Genomic DNA, 23,573 nt, shown 5'->3' on the forward strand with positions numbered 1-23,573 from the left:
CCCAAACCCGTCCTGAGTAATAAACGGGTCAAAAATCATGACCCGAACCCAAGTTTGATTCGCTAAGTTGAATTTGACCCGAAACTTTCTTGCATATTCAGGTAATGTTTGGGTCTCAAGTTAACTCGACCGGAATGATAAACGGGTCGAATTTTTGACGATTATGAAAAATATTCGGATCAACTCTAATTCAAAATTTTAATGTTCAGTTCATGTCGTGTTTGCGTGTCGGATCAATTTTTGACACTCTGTAATAAATTTGGAGTATATATTGGCTTCAAATATATTAAATTTTTAGTTGTTTGAGATTAGGTTAATATTTTTTATCTTTTCTTTTATGTTTTAATTTTATTGTATTTTATTTTAAAATAAAAAGTGTTTGACATCTTTAATTAGTATGTAGGTTATTTTCCAAAAAACCTGTCAGTATTTATTTGTAATGTTTTTAAAATGGGCATTTAAATACACACCATCAAATTTCTATTTATTTACATATTACTACCTAAACAATGTTTTTTTTGAGTTTATACCAACTAAATCTCTCATATCACAAAAAAGAAAACTATTTTCATCTTTAAAAAGTAAAGTATGTTTTCTTACCAATATGTAAAAATTGAATTTTAGATTTTAGATATGTAAATGTGTATGAATTGAGCGGTATATTTGTAAATCTTCATCCAAAAGTTAAATTGATCTGTTTAAAAGAGTTAAAATATTTTAAAAATAAAATAGAAATATAAATATAAATAAATAAATTATCCAAACCCCTTTAGTTATTACATTGCAAATTTCATAATTTGTTGCCCTATGCTCTTTTATTGTATGATCAGTTGGGTTTTACAAGTTTAGTCTATTGGTGGCTTCCATTTTTTAATTTCCATACTTTTAGAAATGAGTCGACATGAATCTCAAGAAAATTTAAAGAAATAAGAGATAAAAGTGCGGTTAAATATGACCCGCAATAAGAGGTCACATCTCTGGAAGACTGAAGACTCGATTAACCATATGCAGGTCTCGCGGGTTGGGACAGAAGTAGCCCAAATGAAGGTTGTTTAAGCCAAAGACCAAGATTTATTGAGTAGAGAGAAAACATCAGCCCAGCTCTTGTCCTAGCATCGCTAACCGCTTCACAAGAGCCTTCAAGACTCTTCAGGAGGCCGAAGTTTCTCATCACGACACACTCTGTGAACACTCCAAATGGACATTCTGTCAATGAGTGGGCTAAATATCAAATTAGAGTGATTCACCCTCTGCCTGATAATCTACTCTGATCTTGACAACAGGAGTTCCTCATATAGGGGCCAACAGTCTACAACCAAACCAAAGTAATCGATTGATTGACTCGAGTCAACCGAATGAAGTTCGAAGACCGAAGTTCAACTAGAGTTGACTAGTTTCCCCAACTCAACATAGTCAGTCAAGCGAGTCTTGTCGTGATAAGATAGCAGAGCCATAAACTCATTATGTAAGTACCCAAAATACCCTGTAACGTGCCTGTTAAAGCAGAGGTAACGATGTAATTATGCATGTGAGACCCCCATCTCCTATAAATAGTGGGTCATTTCTACAATAAATGTTAATTATTAATCAAAGAATCAATTCATTATTGTGCACACATACTCTTTCTCTTTCTCTCTGATGTTCTACGTTTTATTCCTCGAGTGTGATTCACAAGCAGCTCATATTCAACATTCTCAAAGGTGCAGTGAGTGTGGATCATGCCAACAACAAGAAGAAGAGCATAATATGGAGAGAAACCCACAAAAGAGACACTGCAAACATGAAGTGCATTAGGGAGTTTGTGTAGCAACAAATCTAAGAGTTGATGGACCAGATGATGGGCTAGATGTTGGATGCCATTGGAAAGGCAGTTGCAAGGGGAAGGGAGCAGAACCTCGAAGATGAAGCACAAGCACAAACTATCAAATGGCGACTCAAGCTTCTAACAGAGCAGGAGATTCCCAAAACCAGTATAGTGCTGGGTCTACCTCGCTAGACATACATCAATTTGGATGTATCAAGTCCCCACTCCCTCACGCAAGTTGGAGAATGAGTTCTCACTAGATTTCAACTATTGAACCCCTTGATAAGTTCAAGATACCATCATTGGACTCCTACAAATGTCAGACTTATCGATTGACTATATCTGTCGAGTCGACCATCTGCTTGTTGATGATCACCGACGCTTTGAAGTGTCACTTCCTTTTCACCACACAGAGAAATCAACCCTCTGGTGATTCAATAGACTATCGACTGGTGTAATAACCTCTTTCACTGACTTCAAGAGAACGTTTGTGACACAATTTGTCAGGGTCCAAAAGCCTTAGAACGGTTTGCAAGCTCTGTTGCGGATCAGGCAGAAGCAAAACGAGAGTCTCTGCTCACTTTTTCTAGAAGTAGATGTTGGAAGTGTGGGATCTAGAACTTGAAATCACACATGTTGCCCTAGATCAAGGGTTAAAGAAGGGATGCTTCTGTCATGATTTGGTTTTCCAACGACCAAAAATTCTAGCTGAATTGTTGGAGCTGACCAACAATTATATTTCGACTGAAGAGTACAAAATAAAATTTTTACCTAAAAGCATTCATAATCATAATAAAAATTTTAAAAATTAAGTTTCATTTACTAAATTATTCACAAATCACTCAAAATCACAACACAAATTTCTTTAATTTTTTAAATCACCATAATTTTCAAAATAAAATTAATTCCATCAAAATTTCTACCCGCCCACGCACCCATCCAAGCTTTGAACCTTTCCAAACCAAAGCCACCCCAGTTAAGCCTTCCCATTGGCCATGAGCTTACACTACAATTCACCCAAAATTGGCCTTAGCCACCATTTGCCAATTCAAATCCATCCTAAAATTTAAATTTGAGCCAAGCCAAACAAGCCTATTTCAAGCCACAATTTCCAACCTTCTCGGGTTAGAATCGAATGCTCTTAAATCCTTGACAAAGCCATGACAAAATTAATTCCTAACTTTCCCATTCAACCTCCCCTTTCATTTACCATTGATTCCATAACCCTAGATCACCAATTCTCCATTGAATTCGCTGTCCCAAAACAGAACCTTGACGATTTCGTTGTCTATCCATTAAGTTCTCTATTAAACATTGCGTCACATTTCTCAAGTGCACAACCCCATTTTCTTATTAAATTCCCATCTTATTGAACTCTCTACACAACTATTTGACCATTTGGTGTATGATCTTGATCGAATTTTTATAAGGAACCCTTGCAACTTGCAATTTGCTCTGGGATACTGTTTGTGGGATCAAATCGATTGTGATACAAGCTTTGGATCAAGAAGACCCTTCACTAATCAAGGTTGGTGTATGATCTTGATCGAATTTTTATAAGGAACTCTTGCAACTTACAATTTGCTCTGGGATACTGTTTGTGGGATCAAATTGATTGTGATACAAGCTTTGGATCGAGAAGACCCTTAACTAATCAAGGTATTCATATTAATATAGATTTAGGTCTTGGTTTTGAAGCTTTGTGAAACAAACTTGCATTTTAGTAGATTTTTACGTAGGATCGTTTTGTCGTGACAAAATGATGGATTTGGTTATGTTAATTTGATAATTCATCCTGTAGGTTTGTGAGGATCTTGTGTATTTTCTTGATAGGTATCGGTTCCAGGTCCCTCCGCCCATTTCTTTAAAAAAAATGCACGGCTGAAATCAGTAAAGGAGGTGTGTGCGCTGTTTGGAACAACGCATGTGATCAATCTGACGTGGCCTCTAATCATTGGATGGCCAATGGAGGAGTGGCACGTGAAAATGGCAGTGACGAGGCGACGGTGTTTTGTTGACGTGGCTAGACACGTAGGATCCATGTGTTTAGATAAATAAATAGGATTTAAATCCTTTCAAAAAATTAGGAAAATAGGATAAACTTTGAAAATACATAGCTAATTCAAGAAAAATCCTAAAAATACAAATTAAAATTTCACATTCTCAAGAAAAATATAGATAATAAATAAAAAATAAAATCAAAACAAGATAACATCAAATCATCTATGAATTTAACTAAAACATCCAAATCAAAAAAAAAAAAAACACATTAAAAATTCAAAATAATTGCATGGAATTTTGGCCACTTAAGATTTGTCTTGGTGTGCTCCCATGATTTTTCCAATAATAGAAAATATTTTTTATGGGTTAATTTGAATTTCTTTTGCATTTTACAAATTAATTGAACAAATAAATAAAATAAATAAAACAAAAAAAAATCATAAAACAATAAAAACTTGATGAAAATTTCTAGAATTATTTGAAAAACAAGATTGCACAATAACACATTGAGTTCATATGGTTTGAATTCATTTTAGGCCATCTTGAATAAGAAGGGTACATTTGTAAATGCTTGATTTAGCATTTGAACCCTTTATTTCTTGTATTTTGTCTAAAATAGATAATTAAGTCTTCAAATCTTCAAGATATGTTGGATTAAACCATTGAAATGATGTGATTTAATTTGATTTACAATTTCTTAATTACATGCAGTCGTTATTGTCACTGAAGACATTATATATTCCATATTGCTTAAAACTAGAGGTTTTTACATATCAATCATTCAAAATTTTAAATATGATGGTTCGATTATTCATGTTTTGAAAGAAATAAAATAAGAGATGGTTGAAATATTAATTTTAAGTTTAAAGGGTCAAAATAATATATTTAAATTTTTTGCTAATTAACTCATAGAAGTCCCTTAAAACTAAACATATCTCTTAAGTCAAGAGTTTTGATTTATATTTTTTTATAAAATTAGCATGCTTTCAATTATATGTACTATGAGTTATATAAAATTAAATTTTTATACAAACCTAACTATATATCTAGAAATGAAAATATTATATAAAAAAAATATAAAATTAAGATATTAGATACATAAATATAAAAAAAAAATTCAAAGATACCTTCACAAAATTTTTATTTACTTTTTCATGCTCTGTTTTAAATTATTTATTTTTATTTTTATTTTTTGAAAATTTACATACAATGCACTCAAGTTTTATGGATTTACTCATATCACAACTACGAAAAAATATTACTTGCATCAGGACTCTAATCACAATGTATCACGTGTACGGTCCGTCCATGCATTAAACTATTTGGTTTTTTGTATTCATTAGAGTCAGACCGTACACATGACACATTATAATTGTAGTCATAATACAGTTTTGCATCATAACCCTTGATGTAATATTTTTTTCACACCTAAACTTTCATTTTTACAAAATCAGCATTAATGTAATTTATCCTTTTCACTACTCCCTAACAGTGAAATTTAAATTTCTATTCATAGATTGGGGGTTGATTTTGTAAAAACGAGAATTTAGGTGTGAGATTATTAAATGCATAACAACTAGGTGATGTGTTTGTGTGATATATGTAAATTTTCGTTTTTTTGGAAGTCAGTCCATATCTCCTTGACGATTCTTCTCCTCCGCCGTTACCACACGCAGACGCAGTCTGCGGTTCTTGCTCCGCCCTTCGTCCATGGTATCTCGAAACTTCCATAGAATATCGGAGGACAAGAACGACGATACATATTCCAATTTCTTATACAGAACGGCACATACGAAATCAGCACAACCACGGTTCTCAGTCGAGGGAGAGACACAGAGATCTATTGAGGAAGTCGGGCGACCTAAGAGGAGACATGGCACCGGTGCCTGTGAGCGTCACCATGCAGGCGGAGCTGTGGAAACTCGATGGAAAGAGCGTCTTGACGCGGCAATCGATGCGTACACCGAGGTTATTCATCCGATCTCATCTTTATATTGGAATGAACTAAAATTTACTTTCCATGGCTTCTTGATTGATTTCCTGTTTGTGTCATTGTTCCATTCGAGTAGAGCGGGGCTATCCTCTGCGTTTTTCCAATTTAGTTTAGTGCTTAACCACTGATTGTTCGATATTCTACCTTTATTTGATAGTGGTCCAATCTGCAAACTCACTGAATCTATTATTATTATTATTTTTTGTTTTAGGCAATTACGCTATGCCCAGATGTGGTTGTGTACTGGACAAATAGGGCGCTGTGCTATTATAAGATGAAGTAAGTGCAACAAACAAAGGAAGCTCGATTTCCTCCTTTGTTTCCGTGTGGAAATTTTTTAAATGGCTATATTGATGCTTTAGTTTGGGTTTTCTGCTGAGTTGGTTAGAAATTGGACACGAGTAGAAGAGGATTGTAGAACAGCTATAAAGCTTGACAGCAGCTCTGTTAAGGTAAGGTCATCTCTTCGGTTTGACTGCTTACACTGTGGTTATACAGAATCGTTTCCTCCACCGTTGTGCTATATGCTTGGCAACCTTTTTGTTACTTCGTCGCCTCTCATTGTTTGCTGTTCCTTGGAATTGAAATTCATCCGTAGATTTATAGGTAACGTTAAAGTTTTAGATATGCATAATGCTCATGATGTGTTAATATAAACCAATTTAGGATGAATAAATCGGCCAAGGGCTTTTCATTGCAATTATTGGGGTAGCTCAATATGAATTATGGCCATTATGTATGGGTTAACGTCATCTGCAGGTTCTGATTTTGGACTAGAAGGTAGGGGTGAGCATTCGGTTGGTTTAGATGGATAGATTTTTAAATTGGTCAAATCTATTGCAGCCGAAATTCGAAATCTGGAAAACCAAACCAATTTAAATTTTGATAAAACCGAACCGATCGTACTAAAAATTAATTTGGTATAAACGGTTCATTTACGAAAACATTTAATTTTAAAATTTTTAGTTTAGTTTTTTTTTTTCCGGTTTGTTTGGTTAAAGGAAATTAGAATAGAACAAAAAATAAAAAAACCTAATTTAAAAACAAAGGTCGAAATGCATTCTTTATTGTGTAATTCAATCATTGGCTTGTTTAAACAATTTTTTATTTGGCATAAGCTAGGCAGGCATAGATATGAAACTAAAGCGGAATTGAGTTATTTTGCTGGTTGAACACTGATAACATTGACTAGAATTGAAAATTTGTTTATGGCCAGTGTTAAGTTAATTTTTATCATGAATCTCAATGCATAATTTAATTCGGCAAATGCAACTTTGCGCGAATTAATATGGCTGGTCCTATTTCTGGTGTTACTTTCGTTGCTATTATTACTGGAGGTTCAATTGATGTTATCACCTTAACACCTATGCCAAACCTCAAAATTGTTTTTGATGTTTTAAGCATTGTTTCTGCTGTTTCCTCCAACTTTCCTTAATTGATTAATCCCTTGGTTATATTTGGTTGAAATTGTATGCTATGACATTCAATAGTAATTAAGGCCTAATTATCCTAATTAAAGCTAAATTGCTTGATTAGAATTTTAAAATTTGGGCTTATTTAGTTCTTATGATTAAGTGTTAATTAACTTAATATGAACTAAATTAGGTCTATTGATCGAGATTAGGATATATCTTAACTTGATCAATGCAACAACTCTTAATTAAAAATAGTTGTAAACTTAATACTAATTTGATGATTGATTAGCCTAATCGATGTACTAATTGATGACTTAATTTCATCACAAGTTTTATCATTAATTTTTAGCTTTGTTTGCTAGTCAAATCTTCTCATGTTTGTGGTTTTAGGAATTTGGTGGTTAAAGAGTATCTCGCATTGCCCTACTTATAGAATAATGAGGGCCGTGACCTTGGTCTTAGGTCGTTGATAAGAGCATTTGACCTACACGATCAAATGTCAAATGTCTAGCGAGGAGGGCCAAAGAGCTAATTGTTCTAGTCTAGAATTTGATACTACTTGTTGGGATGAGCTGTGCAGGTGTAACCAATGATAGCCTGGAGTTATCAGGATACATGAATATGATGGTGAACATAAGGTGGTGAAGAACTTAAAATAAAAATTAATTAGATAGGGCTTGCATGAACTTGAGTCGACATTTTTATCCGGTTTGGCTACACATGCATGCGCTAAATGAGGAACCAAGCTAGGAATTTTTAAAAACGAACCAGTGAATAGTAGAGTGAGAATAACTAAATTTTATTTACTGGAGATATTGCTAAGACTAATAATCATAACACTTGTTTGGAGACAATAAAAAGAATGTGAGATAAACTTGAGGAGCCACTGCAAGCTATGGTCTTGATGTGAGTTCATCAAGTGGATTTTTATGTTCAAGAAATGGTTTTAACATTTATTGATTAGCTTTTAGATCACAAGGGACCATGATAGTCCTAGTGATGGTCACCTTCCACTACATATGTAAGCCAAGTTTTTAATGAGCTTTATGAAATTGCTCAGGCTTTTTGTTCCCTGATTGTTTGAGAGTTGTTATTTGATCTCTTTAAGTAGATCTTGTCTTGGTTGCTGATGTGCATTTTCATGTGTAATTTTGAATTTAGGTTTTTAAGCTAGGGAGGGTGGTGTGGCTTTGTCGCAGGCGGTTGAAGTAGAGGTGTGGCAAGGCTTGGGTTGTGAGAAAAATCTATACATGCTTAATCCTAGCAATAAATTATCCCTTTATTACCAACTGTATATAACAATACCAAGAAGGCTATTTGGGTTTTTTGACATTGGTAGATGAGAGGACCCAAGTGGCTGACATGTGACACTCCACGGTTATAGTTAGTTTGAAGTAATCGTGAAGCAGTGAAAGTTATATCCTTTGGCGGGGAACTATAGTGGTGGAATGGATGGTTAGGCGAAGACAAATCTTGTTCAGTGTGATGGCTGATGGTGGATGATAGCGTAAGTTATTTGATGCTCTAAATGATTACTTAAGTGAAGTCCTTTAACCCCACTAGCTAACATATCTCTTGAAGAATCATCAATGTCACTCTTTCTTGACTCCCTTTGAGAAATCACACTATGAATACCATATTTGTTAGATTCTGGCACAAGTGGGGTTGCACAGTCTTGTAGTTTAGTCTTAGTGGGTTCTTTGGCTGCTGGCTTACATTACAAGTCTTGATAAAGTAGCTTTCAACATGAATAAGTTTTGTCGAAGGTAGCACTAATTGAGTTAAAGATAGGCGAGAGCAATTTTTTGCATTTCCTTGTTGGTTGTGCCAATTAACAAGGGCGATCAAATGAATGTTGACATACCTTGTACCCAAACAATTGTGATTGGTTGCTTGAAAAATGAAAAAAGATGTGAGTTCTTCTGAACATCTTGTTGTTGGCAAATGTGGCACGTACAATTAGGAAGCCCCTTTGATTGGACTCATAATCATAGTTGTTTTCATATAACCTTTAGACTTATTGTGCATTTGAGAATGCATCTTTTCTTAGAGAACCCCACCATAGATGCTTGTTTTGCTCAGAGTTTTTTTGGGTTGACCTCCCAACTTGTAAGAGATCACTAGACTACTAAGTGTTGATTTATAAACATAGGACTCATAAGTTTTGATGTAGGAAAGCACTTTGGTTTCTTTGTATGTGTTTCAGAAGACAAGCATATCATAGTTTGCAATATTTAGTTCAAAAGTGGCAAGTCCTCCTACAAAGTAGAAGAAACTCTATTAGATATTTGAGACTGTGCTGCTGAGCTATCTTAGCACCCGGTCCCCCTTATCTATCTTTTCACAATGTTGTAATGCTAACTTCCCATAGAACATGTCAAATGTGAACAATGAAAAGTCGGCTTACTTGGGGTGGCAATAAGAGAGTTCCACAGATGTCCAAAAAGATAAGAAGAATTCTCTATGCCCAAAGTTATGTAATTAACACCTGGAGGGAGAGAGAATAGAGCAGACAAAAACCTAATAAAGAGCAAAAAATGGAGAATTTTTGAAGTGCTTCAATCTCGACTTACATCCGCCATGGCAATACATTGGTTAGAGCTTACTATTATTTTTTTAGTGTTATAAGACATTTGCCATTATACGAGAGAAGTATAAAGGTAATATAAAAGAGGTAGAAGAGGACTTCAGAAAATTGCAGATCCTCAAAGCCACCACAGGTAATGCTTTTTTTTAACATATCTCTACTTAAAATTTGTTAAGGGGTTTTATGAAGAAAGCTATCATTAATGTTGGTTTCCACTATGACAGCTTTGATCTTGAAGTTGTAATCATCCTATGGAAGTTATGAGCCAGTCAATTTGTGCTCTAACCGGTAATATATTGGGGCATCATTATATGCAACGATTAATATGTTTGTGCAACGGTAACTTAGCCACTGTGAATTATCATCATATGGAAATTACAAGGGATTAAATTTTTGTAAAAGGGATATGGCGGTGGCATTGAATATTGTCTTTAATGCACCATTGCTCTCCTTGGAATCCCTACATAAAGTGACAAGTAGCTTATTTGGATGTTATTTCCAAGATTAAGATAGTTCATGGGGAGATTGGAAGGACTATGTTGAGAAACAATGCTTGAGTTCAGCATAGAATCCCTGAGAAATGCAACCTTACAATACAAAAGGTCTTCCCAAGAATGGGAAGGATCTTCATGAAATGATTCGACGAGACACTTGGTATTTTGATGATTCGACGAGAGAAATGATTCGACGAGACACTTGGTATTTTGATGATATTGTCTTGGCACATGTAGGGCCATGTTTAAGATATTCAAATGTGAGAACATTGATGATTACAGCAATATTTTCCATTCAACTAAATTCAAACATAATTATCAAATTTAAATTTAAAATTAAGCCAAAGTAACCTTTTTAATTGAGAGTGCTCTCTTAGGAATGGGCAGGGTAATTAACTATGAGTGCTTGCACTTGTAGAAAATTTCAAACTCCCCAAAGAAAATTATTTCCGAGTCCACTTCGTGGATGCTCGAAAGTAGGGGCAACTTTTTTTGAGTGATTAGGGGATTTGGTTGTTTTCACGATGTAATGCTTCGGTCAACACTCAAAAGATCTGGCCATCTAATATGGGTTATGCGTCCTAAATGGGAGTAAGAAAAAATTGTTGGATTTAGCTGAAAAGCAAAACTACTATTTTGTGGGCTCCTAACCCAAACCAAACATTGTTATTTATCCTTATTTGTATTCTGTTTCACGTTTCACCTCCTCTAGTCCTTTTCATTTTTTTTCCAAAACTACATCCCCATCCTTTTTCCAAACCATTAAAATTAATTACGCTTTCTCAGTTAATGATTCTTCTTTTCTTTTCACAAGTACATGTTTTCTCAGTCAGTCATCTATTTCCCGATCCTCAATATCATAGGCATACCTTCTCCAATTTTGTTAAGTAATGTTAATCAACTCTCTAGGAATAGGTTTCTCAACAAAGCCTAGAAGAAAATAGTTGAATGTTTTATACCGTTCTCTTCTCATTTCACACCTGTTCATGTTTATTTTCCTCAAAGTGCATTAAAGCATATTATTTTAGTCTCTAGAAGGTTGTTTGTTTGGATGAGTTACAGCAGCATAGTGCAATTGATTTGGCGAGATGAGATGTTTTAAAATATTCAGATAACAATTTCTTATTTAGTTTTGGATCCGTTTTATTTTGATAGCATAATAACTTTGCTCTAACTTGCTGTTAAGTTGCTCAGTTATCCTTTTCACTCTGATTCCAACTTTTATTGTGTGAAACGCAATAATAATTATACCGTTTTAATTTTATTAAAATATTTTTGTGCTCCTGGTTATCAGTGAACATATTTGAAGTTTTAATATAAAAATGAGTTCTCTTCGAACTGCAGTTCATATTTGTATAGCCTAGTTCTTTCTTTAGCTGATCCAAGTAGCATGTTTCGGTTTTAATGGTTTTATTTAACAGGCCCATTATATGTTGGGGATCACAATTTTAGAAAGGGGAGATTATACAGGAGGAATCAAGGAATTAGAGAAGGTCAGTATAATTCACACGCTCTTATGATATTCATTGTTGTCTATCTCTAATTTATTTATTTTAAATGTATAATTAATTTTCTATTTATTATTGTTGGATAGTCGTGTTTCCAGTTTAGTTTATTCTATCAAAAAACCAAGTTGGTTCTAAACATGGAATACCTAATTTCACGAAAAAATGCTATGGGTACTGTCGTCAATTGGACAGGATAACATTCTTTTAATAGAATGAGTAGGACAAGGCTTGTTGAAAATTCAATTGTTTCACACTTCCAATTCGTCCACTTATCACTTTTACCATATTTGACTTCTAACTAAATGGTTGCTAAGACAAGGTAATGTTGTTTCAGGTGGATTAGTTAGAGTGGGTAAACTTTATTTTTGAAGAGAGGGTAGGGTGACCAAAATGTGCAAGTTAGTCTTAGTTTGGCTGACTAGCAAATCAGAGATAGAAAAAGGCAACATGCCATGAATTCCTTGATTTGATTTGTAAATCAATATGTAATTGATCGTTACATGTTATTATTTTTAAGAATTAAATACCTATGACAAAAATGATAATGGATTTGGACAGAAAGCTCACTGTAAGCTAAGTTCGACTTTGATTAGTCCCCTTAGATAAACATTCACCCCTTCAAGGTACCATTGGACGAAACAACCTGTAGCTTCTGACCAGGATCCTTCGGTTAGGCTGGGCCGACTACCTCTGCTAACTAAGTAGACCGGAGACCTAACAACTCGGGATGACATAACCATGGGATCTTGATCGGGTTCCTCGTCGTTTCCCCCACCATTCGCTTTAAGCTCACGATGATAATTTTTATTATTTAAATTCTCAATTTTGCTGCTACTATATGTTAAGTCTGAAAACTTAGCACCTAATGACTAGCTTTAATTGAAAATGGTTTCTTGTTATCAGAATGTGTAATTAACTATAGGAGGTTACGTCTATGAGAAAACTCGAATCCCAGATCTTGAAAATTTCGCAGAAGGGCGAAATCTCTGGATGGTGTTTTATCTACTATCTCATCTGCCTTTTGAAAATTTGACTCAGAACGTAAACCGTGTTAAGCTCTCGACGAGAACCCGAGGGCCTTTTCAAATTTTTGGAGCCCACAGTATGCTAGAGCTGTTACTTGTGTTTGAACAGAAGGAAGATTGAACATGTATTTCCCTATTTCAGTTGGATTACATCAGAAATTGACTTTATGCCCATATATTTTTTGCTTAAATTAGTGATGCTTTACGGGACATTTACAGTAGGATGTATCATGGTGTATATTTTTAGCTGATGATATCCTTCTTGTGGATAAGACTAGAGAAAGAGTTAAAGAAATACTTGAATTATGGAGGTCTATATTAGATTTTAAAGGCCTTTGTTTGTGTAGATCTAAAGCTGAATACATGGAATGTAATTTTAGCAGTAGTACATCTAATGATAGAGTTGTAACAATGGGTGATCAAATCATTAAAATGAGTGGATATTTTAGATATCTTTGTTCTATTGTTCTAAATGATGGTGATATAGATGGGGATGTTTGCAGTGCATCGGGCCTATTGTGTGATAGAAAAGTACCGCTTAGACCTAAAGGAAAATTTTATAAGATGGTGGTGAGATTTGCAATAATTTATGGTGCTAAATGTTGGCCTATGAAAGAGAAATATAAAACTATGTTGCTGAGATGAGAATGTTTAGGTGGATGAGTGGCTTGACACTTGGAGACAAAATTCAAAATTAATGTATCTGTGAAATGGTTGGTATAGCTAATTGATGGTGATATAGATGGGGATGTTATTAGTAGAATTTAAGTTGGATGGTTCAAGTGGAGGAATGCATAAAAAAAGTACTGTTTAGACTTGAAAGGAAAATTTTATAAGATGGTGGTGAGATTTGCGATTCTCTATGATGCATAATGTTGACCTATAAAAGAGAAGCATAAAACTAAGTTAAGTGTTGCTGAGATGAGAATGTTTGGGTGGATGAGTGGCTTGACACTTGGAGAAAAATTGTGAAACGAATGTATCCGTGAAATGATTGGCGTACTTCCAGTGGTAAGACAAAATTAGAGAGAGTTGTCTTAGATGGTTTGGTCATATTAAATGTCGACCATTTGATGATCTGACTGGGAGAGTAGATTTCCTTGATTTGACTTATGTTAAGAAAGGTAGATGTAGACCTAAAAAGACTGGGGCATGTCGTATAAAAAATAATCTTAATTTATTAAATTAAATGAAAATACACACGCAATAGGACACAATGGAGAAACAAGTATTTATGTAGTTGCCCCCATTTAGTAGGATATATGCTTGTTGTTGTTATTGTTGCTGTTGTTTTTGTTGTATACTGTTATTATTATTATTATTATTATTATTACTGTAATTCCACACGCATAAAGTGCATGTGAATGAAATTTTAAAAGAAAATTAGGAATTTTTTTTACTATTTTGATGTTAATAATTTTAAACTAAAATGATCAAAAGAATAAATTTACTAATATAACTAATTAGAAGAATATCATATTAATGAATAAATTAAATATTTATTTGAAAGTTATGATTGATAAAATATAATTAGTATAATTTATAATTCAATAATGAAAAAATACATATATTGGAAACGAGCAATTGAGACCTTAGAAACAAAACTTAATTGATTCAAGAAAATCTTTATTATAAAATTAAAAGAGTATGAATGTATATCTTTTGGAAATGTGATATTTTCATATATATGTATTATGAACATTTTTTTTAAATAGCAAATGAAGTTATTTTGCAGCATAGAAATTATATCTTTCATGTTATTTAAATTTATTTTATTTAATGTAAATTAAATCATTTTGTTTAATTATAAATATTTGACAATCTAATAATGGTATATGTACTACACTTATATAAATTTTATAAATGATTAAGAATTTAAATTATTAAGTTAAAGATTAGAATGTAAATTACTTAGATAACATAAATTTTAAAAATAATAAATTATATTTATGGTAAATAAAAAGATATCTTTGATTAAGAAGTGAAGTGATGATAATTAGAAAAAGAGTTTTAACATAATGCTTTTGTATTCAAAATTTTAAAATTTGGCATTCCAAACTTGGATTCCAAATATATCGTTATGTGTTAAATTTCATTCAATTTTTTTTACTTTTAAATTGATACTTAATTGTTTGTCATATTATTTTAAAAGGAAAATGAAGTTAAATTAAATAGCTATCAAACTTTTCATTAATAGATTTATGAATATTATAAAATTTAAATCAGAAACTAATTGGATAATTAAAAAAATGATAATATTTTTGAATTACAATATCAAATTTAAATTTTGATTTGTGTTATTACAGAAGATAGCTAAATATTAACTACATGCTAGATTATCAAAACATTACTCTTTTATTATATATTATTATTATTATTATTTCAAGTTAAAGAATATGCAAATAGATGTTGATATACCTTATTAAGTAAAATACGAATGACATGTTTTATGTTAATATAATTAACTAAATGCTATATTAGTTATAGAACAAATACTAAAAGAATGATGAATATTAGATAATGGATACATGTCAATTGAAAAAAAAATTGAAATGACTTTTCAACAAAAAAAATACAAGATACAAAGAATTTGTAATGGAGTAAAATTTAATGTATTGGCAATATAAAATAAATTTATTAATTATGATAAAAAATTTAATATGATAATGATAAAAACACAATTCGTATTGATATGCCTTTTTAAGTAAAATGCAAATGACATGTATTATGTTAATATAATTAACTAAATGCTATATTAGTTAAAGAACAAAAACGAAAAGAATGATGATTATTAGATAATGGATACGTGTCAATTGAAAAAAAAATTGAAATTAATTTTCGACCAAAAAAATACAAGATACAAAGAATTTGTAATGGAGTAAAATTTGATGTATTAGCAATATAAAATTATTTTAATAATTAGGATAAAAAAAATTTAATATGATGATGATAAAAACAGAATTCATATTGAATATATAATTACGAAGAATTTGTAATGGAGTAAAATTTAAGGTATTAGCAATATAAAATGATTTTAATAATTAGGATAAAAAAATTAATATGATAATGATAAAAACAGAATTCATATTGAATATATAATTCAAAGCTTAAAATAATATAATTATTAATTCAATTTGAGTTGAGAATAATAATAAAAAAATAAGCGAAATATGACTAAATAGAAACAAGTTTTAACAAAAATAAAAAAATTCAATATGGTAAATGTAAAAGAATAATATTAACATTTAAAAGAAAATAGAGGGTTGAGGGAAGTTAGAATTTATTGAAAAGAGGATCTTTCATGGTAATGCTAAAATATATGTATTGATCACTAGTGGAAAGAAGAACTTAGGATTGAGGGAAGTGAGAATTTATTGTGATCAATGTCATCTTTGTCTTTTAATATTCTTTTGATTATATCTCTTTGACTTCTATTCAATTAAATATTAATTGATTAATTAATTTATTTGTTAATTAATATAATAAATTAAACAGTGAAATATTTTTAATAAATTAGAAATTAAAAATTCTTTATTTATGAAAAAAATAAATATTCATTTATTAAGTAATAATAATATAATTCATTAATTAATATTTATTTATTAGATATTAGATGAATATGATTGAAAGCATAAAATCAAATTAAAATAAAAAGCTAGCATTCCATTTGGGAGATATCACAAATCATTTTTAAAATAATAGTAAGATTATCTTCTCGTATTCTTATGATTATGCATTTTAGATTTTTTTAATTGAATATTAATTCATTAATTAATATTTATTTGACAGTTAATATGATAATTTAAATAGTAAAAAAAAATTGAGAAGTTGGAATTGAAATATTAATGTATTATGAAAGAATAAATACTTATTAATTAATTATTGAGAACATAATTTATTCATTAATATGTATTGTTAGATTTTGGATGACTAGAATTCAATTTGGAGAGAATCATTAACACTTTTATATACAATTAGTCTATTATTATAAAAAAGAGGAGCATTGATTTTTTTATTATACATTAGATTGTTCTTTCATTCTTATTATATTATGTTTTTTTAATTAAATTTTTATATCTCTAATTATCTTATGTTGCATTAATTTTGATTTGTTTTTGCTTAACTACATTTCATTTTTTATTTGGTTAAAGTTTATATCTCTACTTATCTGATCTTTTATTAATTTTGATTTGTCTTTGTTTAACTGCATTTCTTTTTTTGTTAATTATTATTCTCAACTAAATTTTAATATATTGTTATATTACTTTAAGATTCGTATTATAAATTCAATATACTTGTGCTTCTATCATTATCATATTGAGTTTTTTTAATCCTAATTGTTGAGTTAAATTTTTTATTGCTAATGCTTTAAATTTTTATTTTATTAACAATCTTATTTTCTTGCATTATTTTGTCAAAAGTTCATTTTAACAATTTTTTTTTATTTCCAGTTGAAGTGTAACCATTATTTAATATTCATCATTTTTTTGTTTTATTTTTTTACTAATTAAATATTAGTTTATTAATTATCAATTATTCATCATTGAATATGAGAATTTAATTAATAATAAATTTTGATAAGCCGAAATTTAAAAAAGTTATGAATTATGTAAAAATATATATTTATTTATTAAGTAATAAAAAATCTATTTCACGATTTCAATCATAATCATATAATATCTAATGAATAAATATTAATTAATGAATTATTTGTTTATTGCTTAATAATTGAATATTTTTATTTGATAATCGATGATTTTTTTTATTTGTAGTTTATTAATTTTTTTATTTCTTTTTTTCTTTTTTTAATTAATAAACTAATACTTAATTAGATAGAGGCAAAGAGACATAATCATAAGAATATGAGAAGACAGAGATGATACTAGTTATGATAAATCTTAAGTTAATTTTTAATTTCACTTTCACCATTAATCTGTGTATTTCTTTGGCATTGTCAATAAAAGAGAAAATATTACGTCTAGAGTCCGGACATATAGTGACGTTCAAGGTCCAATAAAATAATGACATGTGGTCGACCTTATTGGACCTCATAGTTGTGTTAACATCTGAAATTAAGCTCGACATAAACCCGACTCGAAATAAGGAATACGACTTGGGCTTTTCAAATATTATCGCAGAACTTTGTCCTCCTTTTTACGATATAGGATTTTTTAGTGTTCCTCCACTAATTCTCTCTCATGCATTTCACTCACCGACCTCGTAGCTATGAGCCGTAAAATTTGAGCAATATTCTCGTCACCTTCAGAGGAAATCAATCTTCAAGGTATTAAGGTTACTGATCTTTTTCAATTGCATTCCTCCCAATTTGTGTGACCTTATTGGACTCCATAGTTGTGTTAACATTTGAAATTGAGCTCGACATAAACCCGACTTGAAATAAGAAAACTTGGGCTTTCCAAATATTATTGCAGATCTTCGACTTCTCTTTTATGATATAGGATTTTCTTAGTGTTCCTCTAGTTTAATTCTCTCATGCATTTCACCCACCGACCTCGTAGCTATGAGCCCTAAAATTTGAGCAATATTCTCATCACCTTCCGAGGAAATCAGTCTTCAAGGTATTAAGGTTACCGTTCTTTTTCAAGTGCGTTCCTCCCAATTTGTGCATTTTACCAACCAATGACCTCCTAGCTTCGGTCCAATAAATTTGAGTGATATTGTCATCTTCAAAAGAAATCAATCTTGAAAGTACTAGGGCCGGTCTTTGTTCGATTGCGTTCCTCCTAGTCTAGGCATTTCACTAGCCAACGACGTCCTAGATTCGGACCAACAAATCTATGTTGATATTCTCGTCACTTGTAGAGCAAATCAATCTTTAAGGTATTAGAGCTTTGAATTTTTTTTGGGTGTGAGCAAAGGTGTATCTGTGATCCATATTATATTTTGATTTCTTGAGTGTTCTTATGTACTCCTTCATGTGATACTGAAATAAGATATAATATTTTAATTGAATTTTGTTGAGTAGTTACCTCATTTTTTTACCAGAAATGCCTCTATTAAATTGTCAAATATTTTTAATTAAAAAATGACAATTAAATTTAAATTACATGAATAATACTTTTATATGATGCTTAATAAATTTATTTTTCTATGAAAAAATAAACATTCATAATTTTTATTATTATTATTTTATATATATATTTTTGTAACACATGAAAATATACTACATTTCACATAGACACACTAACTGATTTAAATTTTATAATTAAAAATTTTTTGGACCAATGATTTTTAACACTTTATTTATAAGGTCTCAAGGAATTGATTTTTTTTTTTTTAATCCAATTGTAATCTTTCGTGCTATTAAGCGGAAGCTGAACGCTTTGGATTGAACTTTGATGAAGCCATCTAATGCTAAATTTTAAATGCAACTTTCCAGAATACTAGAATCACATATGGTGTTTTTGCATCAAAGGCAGTACCCAATTCAGGAGACTAAAAATGCTAGGTTTGGGGAGGGATTATTCCAGTGTTAATCTTTTGTCACAGAGAGTTTATTTCGTAAAATATGTAGCCATTTTATCAGAAAATATTAATTATGCATATACTCTGTGCATCCTATAAGTGTTGCCTGCTAGTTATAAATTATGCGCAGGCACTCTAGCATTATATTATGAAACACAAAATCTGTAAAAAGCCGTTAGTTGTATTCTTCTCCAAATACAGGCTTTTGAACTTGGAAGGGCTGCGAAGCCTCCCGGCTGCTTGGCTGAGGATATTTGGCAGGAACTTGCCAAATGGAAGTACAAAGAATGGGAACTTTTATCCAGCAAGCGAACATGGCAGTTGCAGACACTGAAGTAGGTCAATTTTTTTTTATCAAGTGACTGAAAAGCGCCTCAGTTCAGTATTTTCGTTTTAACATACGAATTTATTATTATTCTTTTGGGGCATTTACATACATACCACCCAAATCTTATGTTTTTGCATATTTAACACCTAAATTTTATTTTGTTGCATTTATACCCCTCAAAATTTTCATAGCATATAAAAAAACCACTTTTTTTTTTTAATTTAAAAGGTGAAATATATATTTTTCATGCATATAAGGTGGCATATATGTAAACATTGAAATTGGGGTTTTAAACTTGTAAATACATAGGAGTTGAGCAGTATGTATGTAAATCTTTCTTTTTTATAACCTATAACTTGTCCTCCATTCTTCAGGGATACGTGTGAAAAAGCTCTTTTGGAGCATCATTTTCTTGATGGACATCAATCTGAAGATGAAATTAAGGAGGTTTCAAAAGATGTCGTAGATCAACTTGAAATGCTGAAGGAAGTTTTTAACAAAGCTGCTGAGGATGATGTCCTGAAAGAAGTGTGAATGCAATACTCTTCCTATTTTCAGCATTAGAAGTATAAATTCAACTAAATGAAATTGGAATGTTTTATTTCAGGTTCCTGATTACCTTTGTTGCAAAATAACACTCGAAATTTTCTGGGATCCTGTCATCACCCCAAGTGGCATTACCTATGAAAGGAGAGCGCTACTTGATCACCTTCAAAAGGTTTCATGATTTTGACATGAAAATCAACGTTTTAATTTTCTTAGCAAATCTCTATGCACATGCCCCTGTAAACAATGCCAACATATCACAATTAGTTATGCAGTAGAATTGTGATTAGTGCTCACTAAAATCCAATATTTATGACAAATTGAGTCTTTGGAACAGAGCTTGCAAGTCAGTTCACACTTTTTTCTTGGACTGGCCTGCCCTTAGGGTAGCGGTATCAAATTGGGTGCACGGTTCGGGTGCAGTTCTGACCCGAAATTGACACGACTCAAAATTGACACGATTCGAAATTGTTTAAGCAGAATCTGACTCGAATAATAAACGGATTAGAAAGTCCAATCCGAACCCTACCCACCTTAAACCTGTCGATCTGAACCCGACTTGTATAACTAGTTTAACACTAAGCTCAAATTTGGGTCGATTTTGAGTCAATCTCGGCTCAGTTTGGATTGGCTGGTCAATTTAGATTCAATTTTAGGTTAGCAGGTCAATGTCGAGTTGGCGGGTCAACCCAATCCAACTATTGCATTTAAGAAACGTGTATAAATTTCCTGAATATGTTCCGAATTTACTAGAATTTGTTGATCTGGTTGCAGATGGGAAAGTTTGATCCAATAACAAGAGAGCCACTTAGTAGTCACCAATTGATACCCAACCTTGCCATCAAGGAGGCAGTTCGAGGATACCTGGAGAAGCACGGTTGGGCCTACAGGATGAGCTGATATGCTTTTAACAGGGAGAGGTGAAATTTTTGTTATTATTATTATTTGCACCTTTTTTAATTTTAGCCAATAATTCATCATATTCCATTTTTTTAATTTTTTTTTTATTTTGTAATAGCATTGTTATGTGATCTTTGTGTTCTAACAACCCTCCGTGACTTGTTTGTACAGCGTGGTATAGTTCAGTTTAGTGATACATCTGTTTAGTTTATATATCAAACATATTCTATTTTATTTGAATTGGAACTATCCAAAAATGTCACCTGGAAGAAAAAAACTCCCAGTTTTCATAAATTATATCTTGTGCCAATGTATGGTCGTATCAGAACTGTATATTGTTGTCTTCACTAGCTTATATGAATTGTTTATTGTTGATCCTGCCAAGCAAATTAGCGCTTTGTCTTAATCTTTTACCACAAAATTTCTGGACAAATATTTTGTTCTTAAAACATGCTGTGATTCCAATTGTATGTATTTGGTAGTATGATTCCGATTATATTTATCTGATAGGAGACTAATTATCATATAGCTTGATTTCATTTGTGCATTGGTGGTTGTGATAGAGCAAAGCTTCAACTTTTGAATTTGAAGGAGCGGTTTTAAGAAAATTTGCCATCTTTGGCTTGGTTTACTTATATGATAATGATAATGACTTACTGTTTTTAAGAGGTGCATTTTGTCACAGATTTCACAAAATAAGCACATGAAAATCATACTATTTTCGAAATGTCACTGTGATTCACTGTTGATGCTCTCAGGGAGGATTGGCCTGGTGCATATGGAATTAGTTGTTTTGGTGGCCTTCAAACGTTTGAATTAGATGATTGTGTCATGAATGTGTCATAAAAGATCTATTGAGGGCGTTTTTGCATTAATTTTGAGCTTGTTTGTTTTCTAATTTGATATTTTGTCTAGGATTGAGTGCCATATCAATCTTTTTTTGAGCTACCTCAAGATTCATGAGTGATACCAATAATTGGGCTTGGCTTGATGAAAAAGGTATGATCCCTATAAACTATCTGTGCATGCTAAAAAATCTATCTTATTTCTAGCGTTTGAAAATTACATCTTAAAGAAACTCAAGCTATAAACACTCCCTTAAAATCAATATATATATCCCTTGATGTTTTTCCCTTGATCATATTGTTATTTAGTCAGTAGTATTGGGACTATGGTTGATGCTTTCGTGGTTGTAATGGTGAAATACCTTAATATTGTGAGAGTAGACGGGTGGGGACTGTGATTTCGGGGACGGAGGTGAGTCGATGTATGTACTCTCATCTAGCTGTTATCAGCGAAGTAGGCGATTTCATGTTGGGCTGGGATGGAACTTAACGTGGATCCAGGAGGTGATCTGATGTTGATGGGCGAGACAGCTTGATGTTGTTGATGGCAATGCATAAAGTGATGTATCTGGTGAATGTGATCTGGTGAATGTGATCGAAGTGGGCAAAAATTATATTGTCATCCGAGGAGTAGATGATTTAGTTGTATGCAGTCAAGTAATGCGACATTTGGGATGCAGATTTCACTATTGTTTTAAAAAAAAGTTTCATTTACAGATAAACCACACAATTCCTATGTATTTACATATCTAATGCCCAAACTTTGCTTTTGATATTTATACCTAAAATTTTCCTATCACAAAAAAATGCCACCATTTCAACTTCTGAAAAGTGTATGATGGTATGCATGTAAAATTGGAAGTTTAGGTGTTAGATATGTAAACATATTAGAATTGAGTGGTATGTATGTAAATCTTAAAAAAAAAAATTAGATGAGTCTATTGTCTCTGTCTAGAAATTTTTTTAAGATAACGACAGTCAAGTTCTGCCAAAAAGTTTAATTTCATGTTGTCTATATCACCAGCTAGTTTTTAAGTGTTTTAAAGTTGCAGAACACCCTTAGTTGAGAAAGCATTTGCATCTTGGAGTTACTGATATGCATGGGAAGGTTGATTTGATGAACAATGTCATGAAATCAAAATTTATTAACTTTTGACTCAATATTACTAAGAAAATATAAAATTTTTAAGAGCTATGCAAATTAACTTTTTATTTGAACTATTTAGTTTTTCTAGGATTATCAAGATTAAATTTTTTAGTAACTTTTGCTGTTTTTATTTTTTTTCTTTCCCAGTAAAAGATTCAATTATGACAAATTTTTTAATTTTCATGGTAAAGTTCTTATAAAATGTTTAGGGCAATTTACATAATTGTCTAAGAGACTATATGCTAACAAATTTAAGTAGGATTTTAACTTAAATCCATATGGCGTAGAGATTTCGGGGACCATTATTTTTCTGATTAGTTGGCAGTGGCACGTATCAAATTGAGTCCTGCATCAACTTATACACAATAATTGATTGACGTCGAGCCGATAGAGCGAGTCTTCAGAGAGTTGATGGACATGCTCAATAAGCCCTATCAGTGCAAGTATTGAATCTTGATTGGCTAAACTATCACCACAATTATATCAGAATATGG

At 31.7% G+C, this 23,573-nt stretch overlaps 1 protein-coding gene across 1 annotated transcript; it reads left to right on the plus strand.

Annotated features, from left to right (window-relative positions):
• Positions 1-5,413: 5,413 nt before the first annotated feature.
• On the plus strand, positions 5,414-21,518 carry LOC110018498 (E3 ubiquitin-protein ligase CHIP-like). The gene is made up of 8 exons (XM_020715834.1): positions 5,414-5,773; positions 6,010-6,077; positions 6,187-6,250; positions 11,716-11,787; positions 19,515-19,648; positions 20,016-20,169; positions 20,249-20,359; positions 20,962-21,518. Exons 1-8 carry the CDS (start codon positions 5,516-5,518, stop codon positions 21,085-21,087), a joined length of 987 nt encoding a protein of 328 aa, XP_020571493.1. The 5' UTR covers positions 5,414-5,515; the 3' UTR covers positions 21,088-21,518.
• Positions 21,519-23,573: the final 2,055 nt, after the last annotated feature.

This window comes from Phalaenopsis equestris, unplaced genomic scaffold (assembly GCF_001263595.1).
Source record: "Phalaenopsis equestris unplaced genomic scaffold, ASM126359v1 Scaffold000022, whole genome shotgun sequence".
NCBI lineage: Eukaryota > Viridiplantae > Streptophyta > Magnoliopsida > Asparagales > Orchidaceae > Phalaenopsis > Phalaenopsis equestris.

Coding starts and splice junctions, on each gene's coding strand:
- LOC110018498 (XM_020715834.1), top strand. CDS start 5,516: ATGGTATCTCGAAACTTCCATAGAATATCGGAGGACAAGAACGACGAT. Junction 11,788..19,514: donor GAATCAAGGAATTAGAGAAG/GTCAGTATAATT, acceptor CTCCAAATACAG/GCTTTTGAACTTGGAAGGGC. Junction 20,170..20,248: donor AGGATGATGTCCTGAAAGAA/GTGTGAATGCAA, acceptor GTTTTATTTCAG/GTTCCTGATTACCTTTGTTG.